Genomic DNA, 15,171 nt, shown 5'->3' on the forward strand with positions numbered 1-15,171 from the left:
GGGATTTTCTGTGTGTTGTAGTCAATTTATAAGATGGAAAAAGCTGCTTTTATAGTCAATGTGAATTTATAGACGAATATTGAAATGTACTTTTGTGCCTGTGTTTTTTTTTTTTGCTAGCCCATTAAAGATGGTTTATGTACCTATATTTCGAAAATCAATTGTTAAAATACATAAATTTTGAAAAGTGAAGAAATCAAGCAGATTTCATTGAGTTGCATTGTGTTCCCATTGTCTTATACTTATTTGAGTTTTGATTAATAATTTGATTTCATTTTACAAGATCTTTTTGTCATTTTTTTCATGTTTAGCATGTGTACAACATGCCATGTTGATTATTTTGAACTTAGTTAAATACTTGAGCATGCAGCATATTGCCTGGCATATAACAGGTGCTTAATAACTGTTTGAATTCATGAATTTAATGGATGGCTATTGTAATGTGTTGTATTAAGATGTTTGCTGATGTAATTTTTTAATGGTCTTTTTCCATTAACCATGTATTTTCAGATATTAAAAGGGGGTTGTTACAGAACATCCCAGAAAGAAAATATTAATATTGGTCTTTAAAAATAAGACTTTTTAGAGATCACAGTAGACTGGTTGACATTTAAAAAAATTGTGTTATATGAAAACTATAGATAACATTCCTGGGAGTGGGACTGGCATGTAGAGGGTAACAAAGGGTGAAGAGACTTTCTGTAGAAGATTAAGAATAAATCATCAAAAATGTTTCCTCGTAATAGAGATGCTGATAATTTAATTATTTTCCACCATATTAGTTTCTTTTCTTGGAGAGAAAGATATTAATTATATTGTTGATTCTTACATTATGATTGGGCTGTACAAGGTCTGAGCTAGTAATTCTCTAACCCTCAAATGCCATAGCAATTAAAGTTGAAAGTTGTTAAATTTTATTGGTTGTGGCACATCTTGAAGGTTAAGAGATGATGTTTGCCTTCTGTATATGTTAACATTGTCTCTGTGGTTACCCTATTTTTTTTTATCTCCTCTTTCCAGTCATACAGTTTGTCAAGAAAGAAAATAGTGCACTACACCTGTTTTGACCAACGGAAAAGAGCAAATGCAGCATTTTTGATAGGTGCCTATGCAGTAAGTACCTTCTTCATGATTATTTTCTATAATCAGGCCAGTGAAATGCTAACACTGTCAAAGAAAATCCATACCAGTTTTTCAGTGGGATTGAGAGATGGTGGAGATTATTAGCAGTTTGGGAATTGACCTGTAGTGGGAAGTATGGACTAGCAGTGGTGGGATGTTTACTCTTTGGATTTTCTTTTCTACTGGTTAATGAGAGAATCTTGGAACTGCAATATGTAGCTTGAATTCCACAGTTATATAGGTGTTTTAATAAAAATAATACTGACCAAAGACATTTCTAGGAAAAAAAAATGTGTGTGTATATGTATGTTTAAATGAATGAAATATGGTATTATGGAAGATTTTAAAAGACTGTTGAAGTGTTCATTTTTTGGGAGAAGAGGAAATCCTGGATTGCACAGGGGAGGACTGTTATTATTTTTATCAATCCATTCATTTATACAATTGTTTGCAGTAGGCAAACAATATAAATCCTGGATATATTATAGCTTCCCTAATAACCACATAAGACTTTACCCAAACTAATTTCAGTTAGAAATTTTGTTCTCCGCAGTCACTAACATGTCGGTATGAATTCCACATGACCATGCTATGGAGTTTTAGAATGGTGATTCTGGTATTTTCTATATATGCTGTGGCCGAGCAAAAGCTTAGAAAGCGGAAACCATCAGGGCTAAAACACACTTGCAGGGATATGTATGACAACCAGTTGGGAATATGCTTGTTTAAAGGCAGGGAGCAGAGAGGTGTCATTTCCCCTCATCCTTGGGGAGGGGTCGTGCTCCTCTGAAGCCATGGAAGCAACCCTGCTGAATGACTTTTCAAGGGCCTTATTCTAAGACTTTGGGAAGAGGGCGCCAGCTACTATACCTCAAACTCTGCCCCATCAACCCAAAAGCTCTCGGGGGAAAAAGCCCAGCAGTATTGCTGGAAAAGCTGTCGGCTGTTGCAGGGTGCAGGCTGAGAAGAGTGGCAGGCTGTCAGCCAGGCTGTGGGCTGGGGCCTTGCTTCTAGCACTCAGGTGCCCAGCCCTGCCCACCTTTTGTCCCTTGATGTGGCTGCAGTAAAGCCTTGGGCTACCCCTTGTGGCTGCATCTTTCTTGCTCTGTAGATAGCATGGTATAGCACAAGCAATAGTGGCTAAGAGTCAGAAAAACATGTTTTTCATCTTGAAGGGCTCTGTGATGATGCACTTTATCTCTCTCAGCTTTATTTTGTTTCCTTATCCACAAAATGAGAGGGTTGGATGTAATGACCCCTACATTTTCTTTCAATTCTTAGAATACTCAGATTATTTGTAGTGCCAACCAGGCTATTACTTTTATTTTAAGCGCATACATGAAAAGCTGGCAGTTAGCATGAAGGTTCAGTGAAGTTCTGGTAAGCTGAATTTTTTTTTTACCTTACATTGATAATGACTACTCATTTGAAATTGATGATTGACACCGTGATTGAAATATGGAAAGAGACTGTAGTAATTTCTGGATTCAAGCCCTATAAACAAATGTGTTTTTCCTGCAGGGTTTTGTGATGCTTTGTAAGCATGTTATTTGTGAATCCTTTCTCATAAAGGTTTGCCATCAGGAAGAGGTCATTTGCCACTCTTCTCATGTCTTTTTTTTTTTTTTTTGTGAGGACCAAATGATTTTTATTCGTATACATCTTGTTCATCTACCCAAAGTGTTCAGAACAGTGTTCAGCACATATGAAGCTTGATGTAGCAGTTATCTATGATGATGATGGTAACGATGACTCCTGTATGGTCACTGTGTTTCTGAAGTCTTGTTTGGTAATCAAGAATGTGTTTAGAACTCTCTCTTTATTAGACAAGGTCATAAACCAAAAGTTCCAACTTCCTGTACGTGTTGAAAGCTTTGAATAAAGATCCTTGGACACAAAACATGACCCACATGGCTCAAAATTAATTCTGTGACATAATATTATTCTAAAGTCATACTTATTTTGAAAGCCTAAAGGTTTTTTTTTTTTAATGGCTGTAAAAATACCACCAAGCCAGACATTTTAATTCTGTTGAGATATACAAATAGAATTACCACAGCAGCCCACACATTCTGTGATTTCTAAACATTTAAACGTCAGTGACTTTGGGAAGTTGCTGTTGTCCTTCACAGTTCATTAAAAGTTCAGATGCCTTTTGTGAAAGCCCAACTTTTCTACCCGCGAAATTGTCTTTTCAGAAGTCTTGCTGGATGTTTTCTTTGTTTGCCTCTCCATGTTGCTGCTTAATTTGATAGATTTCATTTTCTAGCTGAGCAATAATCTGTTCAATCTCATAATTCTTACTGACCATGGATATCCAATTTGACTCCCTTTCTCTCAATTTAGATCCAGCTGTGAGTTGCATGTTCTTTCTCTGCCAGTTTAAATCTTTAATATGTTTTCTTAACTTCTGAAGTTCTTTCTGTGCATGTTCAGTCATATGAACTAGATTTTCATTGTATACTTTCCAGGCATTACATCCACGCTGTGACATTAGTTTCAGATTCTTGATTCTAACTGCTTGATGCTCTAACTAGGCCATGGAATTGTTTACACATTCTTGCCATGCAGTAATGCCATTTTTTTGACCAGAGGAAGGGGCTGGAAGTTCATGTCGTTTCATACTGAGCAATTCAGTTGGTTGTCAAGCAGCCAGTCTTTCAAATTCGTTTCTCATTATGTCAGTTTCAAAAGCAGAATAATTCGGGACTGTCAGGTAGCTCAGGTAGTTCATAGTAGGTTGGTATCTGCAAGTTTCCTTCTCCACCAGCACTGCAGCCGCTTCCTGCACACCAGGGGCTTCATAACCTTGATCAAAATACGGATCAAGTGGTCAATATCGATCAAGCAGTGGCTCACGACTGTAATCCCAGCACTTTGGGAGGCTGAGGCGGGCAGATCGTGAGGTCAAGAGATGGAGACCATCCTGACCAACATGGTGAAACCCTGTCTTTACTAAAAATACAAAAATTAGCTGGGCGTGGTGACATGTGCCTGTAGTCTCAGCTAGTTGGGAGGCTGAGGCAGGAGAATCGCTTGAACCCAGGAAGGGGAGGTTGCAGTGAGCTAAGATCGCACCGCTGCACTCCAGCCTGGTGACTCAGCGAGACTCCATCCCCAAAAAGAAAAAAAAAATACAGCTGTGCATCCACCACAACCTCTCCAGCCACCAAAACCGTGCCTGCCATTCTGGGGACCTCAGGTTTGCCCTACTCTTCTGGTTTCTTTACCCCCTTTTCCCTCCTTTGCATCTTCTCTCTCTTCTTTCCTTATTTATTTATTTATTGAGACTGAGTCTTGCTTTATCCCCCAGGCTACAGTGTAGTGGTGAGATCGTAGACCAGTGTATTTTTAGACTTCTGTGATCAAGCGATCCTCCTGCCTCAGCCCTCCCTAAAAGGTGGGACTGCAGGTGTGTGCCACCACACCCAGCTAATTTCATTTTATTTTTGTAGAGACAGTGCCTTGCTTTGTTGCCCAGACTGGCTTCAGGACTCCTGACCTTAAGTGATCCCCCTGCTCTGGCCTCCCAAAGTGCTGGGATTACAGATGTGAGATACCACACCCAACCTCTTCTTTCCTTTTTAACACCTATTCTTCCTGTTTTGTTTAGTGTGGTTCTTCATTTCAGCAGGGTGCCTCTAGAACTTTGAAAGGATTATAATAGATGTGTTGAGCTTGTGATAAAATACTCTGTGATAAAAATATGTCTTCTAATGCAGAAGTTTCCACCACTTTAAAGCAACCAAAAGTGGAAAAAGCAGTTCTAGCATGGTGGAAGAAGTGCTGAGTCCAGCATGAGCTTGTCTTACACACTAGTTACAGTCTTGAGAAGCAGTGTAAAGTGATTATTCTTGAACTGGTCATGTCCCAATTGATTTTTCTAATTTTGGAACTGTATTCCCAAGAAGGCTTTTTGACACAAACCCTTAATACAAATGGAACTAAAAATTGGCAGTGGATCCTTAAAGAGAATTTTATGCCTTTCTTTTACTGTCTGTACGTATTTAGTTGTTGACAGTCTTGTAAGAAGATAGTCAATACTATGCATTATAAACATATCTCGGTTAAATTTTACTAGTTTGATAAGTGTCCGTTTTCTGGGGAATCTTCTCTGGATACAAAAGACCTTTACCTTCGGAGCAGCCATGTGACTTACATGAGGCAAGCTGGGTAGGTAGGTATATTTTATCAGACAGAAGTGCTTAACAGTGAAGGTGTTCCTGTTCTTAAAATGTGGAATCAGCCCTCTCTTAAGGGGCATTGACTAATAAAAATATTTTGTACTAAGACAAACCTTTTTCTCAAAGCCTTAGTTTTTTCTTTTGTAAAATTTGGATAATACCTGAGTTTCCTTATCTGCTTCACAGGATTATTGTAAAGATCAAATATTCAGCTCCCTGTTTGATAGCTCCGTATTATACGTCTAAATGATACCTCAAATTTATTGTGACAAAACTTCTGTTTGTATTCCTTCTCTCCCTAAATGTATTTATTTCCCAAGTCATTCCCTTTTTAGTAAGTGGACTACCGTCAGTGGCTTGCTAAATCAAAAGACAGTAGTCATTTTGATTTCTTTTGTTTGCTGATCCCACATTATACTTATTCGTAAGTTTGGTCAGCTCTACCTCTAAAACATATTGAATCAGAATACATCTTTCCATCTCTGTTGCTATCACCTAGCCTAAGCCACTATCATTGCTCACCTGAATTATGACCACAGCTTTATATGTTGTCTCTTTTTATATTCTTGCTTCCCATTAATTTAGTTGCCATATAGCTGTCAGAGTAATCTTTCAAAATTGTAAATTAGATCACATCATTACCCTGTTTCAAATCTGTGATTGCTCACTGATCTTGGCATAAAATTTATCCTTACCAAAGCCATTAAGATCCTTTCTGATCTGACCCTTTCTGCCTCTGTGGTCTCCTTGCTCAAGATGCTCCCCTCATGCTGGCCTTCTAACTGAAATTCCATTCTTGTTCCTACCAAAGAGCCTTGATATATCTGTTCTATCTGGAATGTTCTTGCTTCAGACCTCTGCATGCCTGGCTCTTTCTAATGTTACCTTTTCAGAGAGATTTTCAATTTCTACCCTTTTACCTCCACCCCTAGTCATTCTTTAGACCTTTGCTGCTTTATTTTGTTTACAGCATGCTACTATTTGAAATTACTTTGTTTGTTTATGCATTTACTTGCTTATTATCTCTTTCCCAGACTAGAGGGTAAGGACTTTATCTGTTTTGTTTGTTGGTGTGTGTGGAGGGTGATAAAATATTTAACAAGGGGTTAGGCTGGGCATTCACCTATTGAGTTGGAAGTTGGGACAGGGTCCTGGAGGCTTCTTGCTTTGCTGAATCATGGGGAAGTCTAGGACTTAGGGGTCGGGGGTGGATCCCAACAAAGAGACTAGGATGGCCTTTGTGGAGTGGAGTGGTGTGTTGGCTGCAGCTATTTACCGACTGCTATACAACTATTTCAGTATTTGAACACTATCAATTTAGAGCTGTGTCTAGTACATAATGGGTGCTCTGTAAATATCTTTTGAGTGAATGAATAATGGGATGACAAAACATGGAAGAAAGAAGGTAGTATATGGGAAACTGAAAATAATGAAGTTGGACGTAAGGTATAAAGTGGTGTCTTCCCCTTTACCAGAATATTTGTAGTCATGACTGAGCCAACTTTGGTCTTTAAAGATGCAGGATCAAAGTAAAGATCATAGATCAAGGGTAGTAACCAGTATACAAAATTACATCACTACCTAGCCTTTTTTTAAAAAAATAAATTTGTGGGGGCCGGGCGCGGTGGCTCAAGCCTGTAATCCCAGCACTTTGGGAGGCCGAAATGGGTGGATCACGAGGTCAGGAGATCGAGACCATCCTGGCTAACACAGTGAAACCGTGAAACCCCGTCTCTACTAAAACATACAAAAAACTAGCCGGGTGACATGGCGGGCGCCTGTAGTCCCAGCTACTCGGGAGGCTGAGGCAGGAGAACGGCGTGAACCCGGGAGGCGGAGCTTGCAGTGAGCTGAGATCGGCCGCTGCACTCCAGCCTGAGCCACAGAGCGAGACTCCGTCTCAAAAAAAGAAAAAAAAAAAAAAATTTGTATTTTCCCAATTTTTTTTTGTGGTAAAATACATGTAACATGAAACTTGCTGTCTTAACCATTTTAAAATGTACAGCTCAGTGGTATTAACTACTTTCCAATTGTTGTGCCACCAGCACCATGGCTTACTTTTGAGTGTGCCATCTTGTGGCACTTGTGGTTTCTCTGTTAGGTAATGACTTCAGGTATTTCACAGCTTTTGTGTTTCTATTTCCTTATATCTATGTGGGGGAGACTTTTTATGCTTTCTTTCATAGAACTGTCATAAGGATCAAAAAGGAGATAAAATGTAGACCAAGTTTGTTCAACCTGCAGCTGGCTTTGAATGTGGCCTAACACAAATTCGTAAACTTTCTTAAAACATGAGATTTTTTTTTTTTAAAAGCTCATCAGCTATCCTTAGTGTTAGTGTATTTTATGTGTGGCCCAAGACAGTTCTTCTTCAGTGGTGGCCCAGGGAAGCTAAGTGATTAGACACCCTGATATAGACCGTCATGTTCAGTGATCTTAAAGCCAGGGTTGCTGGAATGATGTGGCCACTGGAGACCCCAGTGACACTTAGCAGATGATAGGCACCCATTTTAGGGATGTCTGTACTAGTGAAGCATCTCTTCACCTCCTACATTGTGACATTGTGCTCCTTGAGATGGAGGGTTTAGATTTAAGAAGAGACCAGCTTTGTCAGAAAGGTGTTTGCCTTCCAGGGCAACACTCAGTGCAGTTTTGAAGTTAGGATGTTTAGATCATTGTAGCATCTAAGACACTCTGATATGAGTTTGAAAAAGATGGCTTTTAAAAATTATGAGTATGAATTAAGTAGGTTCTTGCCATGTGCTTAAAGACCAAGTCTTCACTAGTACCTGTGTTACTATATTGTTTTCAGTTTTGCAGGCCTATGGCAAGAAGGTCAAGGAGAATTTGGATCAGGTCACCATAACTGAAGAATTGGAAAATAATGTGTATGAGAAGAAGTTAAAATAAGTGTGACTGTTTAGCTTAGAAAATTAAGTTCAGAGTTAAATACAATTTTTTTTCTGTTACGTGGAGGATGCTAAACAGAGGTGGTAGCCACATTGTATACTTTCCTTACCTACTTGTTAAGTCTTTGCATTGCTAAATTAGAGGTCTACATTGTGGATTAACTGAGACCATCCTGAACCAGATGTCATGTCTGAATTGGGGATAATAAGCCTGAGGTTTTTAGACTGTCTAACCATGTCTGTGTTGGCTATTTATTTTGTAGACTACACTTAAGGCCTAAGTAGTTATACTCTACTCCTAAGTCTGTGACTAATTGCAAAGAAGCCATTCTCCATCTGGCATAGTGGTTGTAAGCAATGACTTTAACATAGCCACAGGCTCACTGGGCTTTGAATCCAATTATTAGTTGTATGCCCTGAGCAAGTTAACTTATCCAAACTGCTGTTTTTTTCATCTTTAAAATAGGCATAATAATACCCTATTTTACTGGCGGTGAGGACTGAAGGAGGTCATTTATATAAAGGTGTCATCGGTGCAGTGTCTGACATTGTATGCACTTGGGAATGTCTGGTGGCCCTGGGCAGGGAAGCTATGTGACCTTCCACAAAGTTTTCTGACCCAGTCTCCTACTTCTTATCACTCACTTTTGTGCGTAGACCCTTTAGGCTACCTCCCTGAAGATCTGATGGCTACTTCCCCACTTTCTGTCTGCTCATCTTCCTCTTGTCCATAACATTTTTCACTTAAACCCTTCCTTGGCTCAGTAACAACACTCATATGGTTGTTAATCTGATTATTGCTTAGTATAATTCACTGGAAAGTATGAGTATATTTCTCTCCAAGGATGTTATTTTAATGGAATAATCTGTTTAAACCAAATGAATTTGTGAGATCTGTAGTCAGGTGTTCATTAGTTCAGTAAATCTTTGTTTAACTACTATGAGCCCGGCCTAGCACTATGGTAGGCTCTAGGGAATAAAATATGTGTGTGTGTGTGTGTATATATATATAAACAATGCCTAGCTTAAAATGTGGGACAGATGAGAGATAAACAGTTGTTTAAAGTGGGCAATAGGTATAATTGGGTAAATATGAATTTATCTAACAAATGTTTTTTTGAGGCGTTTTCGTGTAACAGGCCTTGTTCCCGGAGTTGAGGATACTAAGGTGAATGACTCCCACCTGTTGGTGTGGGTGTGGAGGGCTGGGTTCAGACCTGGAGAGAGGGGAGGTTCCAAGATGGTCAATCCCAGCAGGCCAAGTTGCTGAGGAACCATCGGACAGGGAGAATAGCGTGACGGTGAGGATGCTTTTTCTGGTGGTAGGGGAGTGAAGGGAGGCTGGAAGAAAACTAGTTATTTAAAATTTTTAATTTAATTTAATTTTAAATGTCCATTGTGAAAAGGGGATAATCTAATGAGAAGATGGGGGTCTTTTTTTCCTTACAATTAAAAAAAACCTTTAAAAGGTGGAGTAAACACATTGTAGAAGAAATGTGGCAAAATTTTCCTGCAGTTCTAAACCTGAACTATTTATTAGGTGTGATTGCCATGTAGTTTTTTGAGTCTTTTGAAATTTAGCTTATGTATGTTTTGCCATTTTGCTACTCAGGTGACCAAATAATATTTAGAGAGAATACTATTTAACATTTTAGATTTCTTTCAAAATTTTTTATAATGTGACAGACCTCTCTCTATATTGTAAGTGTTTCTTTTTGTGGATTATTGTCTTTAGATTTCTAGAAGTGGGGTAAATAACTTTAAATTTCAGAGTCTTTAAGACTCTTGGAGCATATTGCTATACTTAAGCCAGTTTATACTCCAATTTCATATAATCTTTGCATGTTGGGTATGAACATTACAGCTTTAGAAATTTAATTGGTGAAAAATGCTACCTCATTGTTTTAGTAATCATATTTTGACTAATAATGAGGTTGATTATTCTCATAGTTTTCTTTATAGATTTATTAACTTTTTGAAAACTTTGTGTTTTTAAATTTGTTTCCTATATTTAGACCATTTAAGAGTGGAAAAGTGCTATTAGCCTCCATTAAAAAATAAGTTAGCCAGGTGCAGTGGTGAGAGCCTGTAGACCCAGCTACCTGGAGGCTGAGGCTGGAGGATTGCTTGAGGCCAGGAGTTTGAGGTTACAGTGAGCTATGATCACAACACTGCACTGCAGCCCACACCCTGACTCAAAAAAAAAAAAAAAGATGAAGTCATTTTATCTGTGTTTAATTTGTTTCAATAGATACAGACTACTAGAAATCATGCCCATCAGTCCAGGTTTCTGTAAAAACTAAGGAAGTCCATAGACCTTTCCTGCTGTTACTCCTCAGAATGTCAGAATGCTTTATTAGGTACTTATGCATACCTGAATATAAATGTGCTTAGTTGGAACTGCTGGTAATGGACCTATTGATTTTTGAACATTAAGCTGTCTGCTGAATATACAGAAATTTTAACAGAACAGTATTATTTAGAAGTGGTTAGAGTGTGTGTGTTTACGTCATGGGACACTGATATACCCAGACAATTAACTGTGATTTTGTTTTTGTTTTTATTGTTTGGACCAAGTATATTATTTTGCTTATCCTTTAACTCACAATTCTGTAAATTCTGATTTCAGAACTATTTTGCATTGACATTAAAAATCTGTTGATTAAACAAATGTCATTTAAAATATAGGTAAAATTATCAAAAAAGTTGGTTCAAAATAATAAAGGCATTTACTTTAAATATTTATTAATCCAATAATGTATTAGATGTCCTCTACTAGTGTTTTGTCATCCTTGTCTGTGGCTTCTTGGTAAATCTAACGATAGTGTTTGCTTCTGCTTGTAGAAGTTAGTGGAGAGGAAGGGAGGGGCGGCACATGGCTGGGGCTGGGCAATTTCCTGTTTGCAGTTTCTTCCTTTTATAGTTTGATAGGCAGCTCTTTTGTGATATTGCCTGTAAGTGGGCCAGACAGTCTTTTATCTTTGTAGGCTTGTATTTTTGGTGGCTTTGAAACAGATCACGCTCCTTAAAATCATACAGCATTTTCAATTTGAGACTCTTTGAGATTGGACGTTCTATTAGCCTTCTGCGTATGGGTAGAGCAGTGTCGCCTCTTACTCAACTTTTCTTGCCTGTTTCATTTAGCTGTGGGTGAGGAAAACTAGCTGTTTGCTTTTCATTAGTGGAAGACTTGTCAAGTTAAGGTGCATTAATCTTTTCAGTTTTTTTTTCTTTTTTTCTTTTGGCATCCTGTTAATAAACTTCCTTTGTATTGTAAATAAGCTCTCAAATTTGTATACACATACACAACTGCACACACAGGCATACATTCTCACTGCGTTTAGTACTATATATTTAGTAGCGATGCACTGTGTATGTTTACAGTAATTTACTCACAAATTTCTGAATCTTATCAGTAGCCTTGGAATAACATATGCTTTCTGTGTGAAGAAGCTAACATCCATTTGTTTCATTTTAGGTTGGTGCAAAAGTAATTGCGGTTCTTGCTATTTCAACAGTATATACTGAATTAAGGGGATGCACACTTGAAATTATTTATTTGCCAGTTTATTATCTCTCCCTTTAAGGGAAAGGACTTTGTCTTGTTTTCCATAATAGCCCCAGCATCTAGAACAATGTCTGACACATCCTAAGTGTTCAATACCTGTTTGTGAAATGAATGCCTATTTAATTGACAAATAAGTCTTAGTTGGTTGACTTCCACAGTTGTGGAAATTTAATATGGAGTAATTTAAAACCTGTGATGTGCTTAAAGATAAATTATTAAGTCGGTACTAATTATAAAAATAACGACAAAAATCAGTGTTGCGAAGCATTAACTAATTCTCATAAAATTATTGAGTAAAACAAAGTGTGTTATATAGAACTGAAATGGGCTTTGTTAATACTGTACATACAAACATTTGAAATTAATATTGTGGATGGTAATGTTAATTTTACCCTCAGCATTATTTCTGTTTTTCTCAATAGGTGAAACTACTTATTTATACATATGAGTATTTGCTACTAAATGTCAACGATTTTTTTTTTAACAGCCATCCTTGCAGTCTCAGGATAATTTCCAGTTAAGAATTAATTCATGGGGCCAGGCGTGGTGGCTCATGCCTGTAATCCCAGCACTTTGGGAGGCCAAGGCAGGCGGATCACTTGAGGTTGGGAGTTCGAGACCAGCCTGACCAACATGGGGAAGCCCTGTCTCTACTAAAAATACAAAATTAGCCGGGCGTGGTGGCGCATACCTGTAATCCCAGCTACTCGGGAGGCTGAGGCAGGAGAATCACTTGAACCCAGGAGGTAGAGGTTGCGGTGAGCTGAGATCACGCCATTGCACTCTCTGAGCAACAAGAGCAAAACTCCATAAAAAAAAAAGAGAAATAATTCATATGCTTGAAAGAGGAGTACTAGAAAATTTTTAATTAGAGTTGGATCTTAAAAATTTTTAGCTGCATGCATTCATTATGAAAAAAAAAAATAAAATCGGAAAGGAGGTACTCAAAGCCCTGAAGACATTATCCATTATCAGAGTATGACTTGAAATTGTTTGCCGTGCCTGATGAGAGCATGTTCTATACATGTCTACCTAGGCTTCACCTGGCATTTACCCGAGTGAGGACTATCAGTGTTCCATTTTATACAAATATCTGAACAGAGCAGGCTCACATTTAGACATATCCCCCATGCAGAGAGAGCTACAGGCTTCTAATCAATGAGATGTTTACCAGAATATATACAGAAACTGAAGGTAATTCTTTTAATTTTTATGAAAAATGAGGTTATTTGGCTGCCTGGTAATTGCAGCATGTTAAAATTTGATATTGAATGTATTTGATTGTGTTTACCGTTTTCTTTTAGTTTTAAAAATAAACATCTTAATTAAAAAAAAAGACCCACTTTTGCAAGACTGGTGAAGTATCTCCACACTGGTTCCTCCACAGGAAGAACCCTTCTGCAGTCCTGCTTTGTCATATTTCAGAGAATCTGAACCCAGAGAGGTCGAGTACCTTGTCCAAGATCAAACCCAGCTAATGGAGAAGGACTAGAACCCAGATCCCTAAGTTTCTAGCTGAGAGCTTTATCCAGTCATATAGCATGTCACCGAGCACTGCTAGTCTTGGTGTAATATACTACATCTAAACCATAGTAGTCTGCAAAAAGATTAGAAACAGCATGCAGTGTGGAAGAGTAGAATTTTCTATTTAGAAAGCAGTGTTGTAGTGTTTCAAATACACTAGTCATACAGTTTCTTTTCCAGGTAGCTTCTGAGCTTTGATTCTGGCTGTTGGGGCTAACACCCCCAAAACTTTCATGTACCAATCAGGTACAATGGCGGTTGTTCTCATGTTTACTTTGGTGATGTCCATGGATGTGTTGGAGTAGGTCTAAGTGCAACAAGTGATGGGGAATAGGAGAAGCAAGGAATGATATAAAGTAAATTGGGCTGGTATCTTAGGACAGAGTTTTCCAAGCTTTATTCACTGTAATTCACTATAAGAAACACATTTTACATTGCAGCTTAGTACGCACGCGTGCGCGTGCGCGCACACACACACACGCCATTCACATGTATAATTGAAACGAGGTTCATGAAATAGTTCTTACAAGGTGTAAAGCATACTGATATTTTATATTCTGTTCTATTTTATTAAAAATATGTCTTTACCCATCAAATTGACTGCACTGCTCACTAATAGATTATAACCTGCAGACTGCAAAACATAGCCATTGAAGAGTCTACTTATTGTGCTGAGATCCAGAAGGTTCTTGATTTTGGCATTGAATGAGCAGGTGATTGTTTGGTTGCTCTGCATCTAGGCTAGTTTGCAGTTAACATGAATGGCTTAAGGAAAACAGAAAGTATTCTGAACTCCTCAAAGACTGCTGTCTCCAAACATCAAGATGTATACCTGTCTCTGGATGGTTTTTATTCAGTTGATACTTGTTTTTTTTTGGAAATATCTGAGTTTGTTTTAAGCCTTGAAATAATACGATTTATCTTTTCTTATCTCACTTTCGTTTGAATCACTGTATTACCCGTAAAGCCCCCTCATACTCCTCCCTTCTTCCTGGAAACCAAAATGTGCATTAATTCAGTTTGGGAGAACCTTGAATGAGAAGCCTGGAGCTAGGTCAACGTTGTGGGCCCTGAGGAGCCAGCGCTGAGCCTGCCTCACTGGGTCTGCCATTTTAGTATCTCATTGGGCTTAGTTTCTAAGTGTGGGCTGAAAAGTTATAATGTCCCATTCACCTCAAGACATCAAATCTTAAACCTTAACTTTATAAGAGTTTTCTTGATTGAATAATTTTAATTTATAGAAATTTTTATTTCAAGAAATGTTTTCTATTTGATACAATGAGTAAAATTGTGGCCTTTCCCCTATTTTAGAAAGTGAATTAATTCATTAAAACCCTCTTCATGAGCACTTTCTGAAATTTTAAATAAAAGAAGAGCTAACCGCTTGCAGTGAGCAGAGATAGCACCACTGCACTCCAGCCTGGGCAACAGAGCTAGACTCCCTCTCAAAAAAAAAAAAAAGAAGAAGAGCTAACCGCAATTGCTGTTGAATTTGTTGTGTGTTCAGCTATTTCTAAGATTTTTAGTGCTCAAAATAGGGTTGCCATGCTAAAAAACAGACTGTGGCCATGTCAACTACTAGGTGCTCATGTCAGCAGCGCTCTGTCTCTGTGTCTTTCTTAATTTTCTTCCTTGTTGCTCTTCTGCCTTAGCTTTGCTTTTCCTGTGCCTGTCTTCCCAAACCTCCATAACAAATGCTTGTAGGGGCTTTGAATTTTCATTATGGTAATTCAGACTTTTAATTGATGAGGACTTAAAGCCAGGGATGTGGTTAGACAGCAAATTCATGGGTAATAAAACTAAATAGTAGGACTGGGAAAGTGTAACCTCAACCTCAAAGAAATATTTAGAAGGGCTGCAGTAC

At 38.1% G+C, this 15,171-nt stretch overlaps 1 protein-coding gene and 1 pseudogene across 5 annotated transcripts in view; one reads left to right on the top strand and one right to left on the bottom strand.

The window, feature by feature from the left end:
- The window catches only part of CDC14A (cell division cycle 14A), a 171,842-nt gene that overhangs the window by 40,467 nt on the left and 116,204 nt on the right, over positions 1-15,171 (top strand). For all 5 annotated transcript variants that reach the window (XM_025365449.1, XM_025365440.1, XM_025365429.1 and 2 more), the window contains exon 4: positions 1,021-1,113. In XM_025365449.1, coding sequence (XP_025221234.1) covers positions 1,021-1,113 — 93 coding nt within the window. The remainder of the gene's footprint in view (positions 1-1,020; positions 1,114-15,171) is intronic.
- Positions 3,317-4,310, bottom strand: LOC112611534 (annotated as a pseudogene).

This window comes from Theropithecus gelada, chromosome 1 (assembly GCF_003255815.1).
Source record: "Theropithecus gelada isolate Dixy chromosome 1, Tgel_1.0, whole genome shotgun sequence".
Classification (NCBI taxonomy): Eukaryota; Metazoa; Chordata; class Mammalia; order Primates; family Cercopithecidae; genus Theropithecus; species Theropithecus gelada.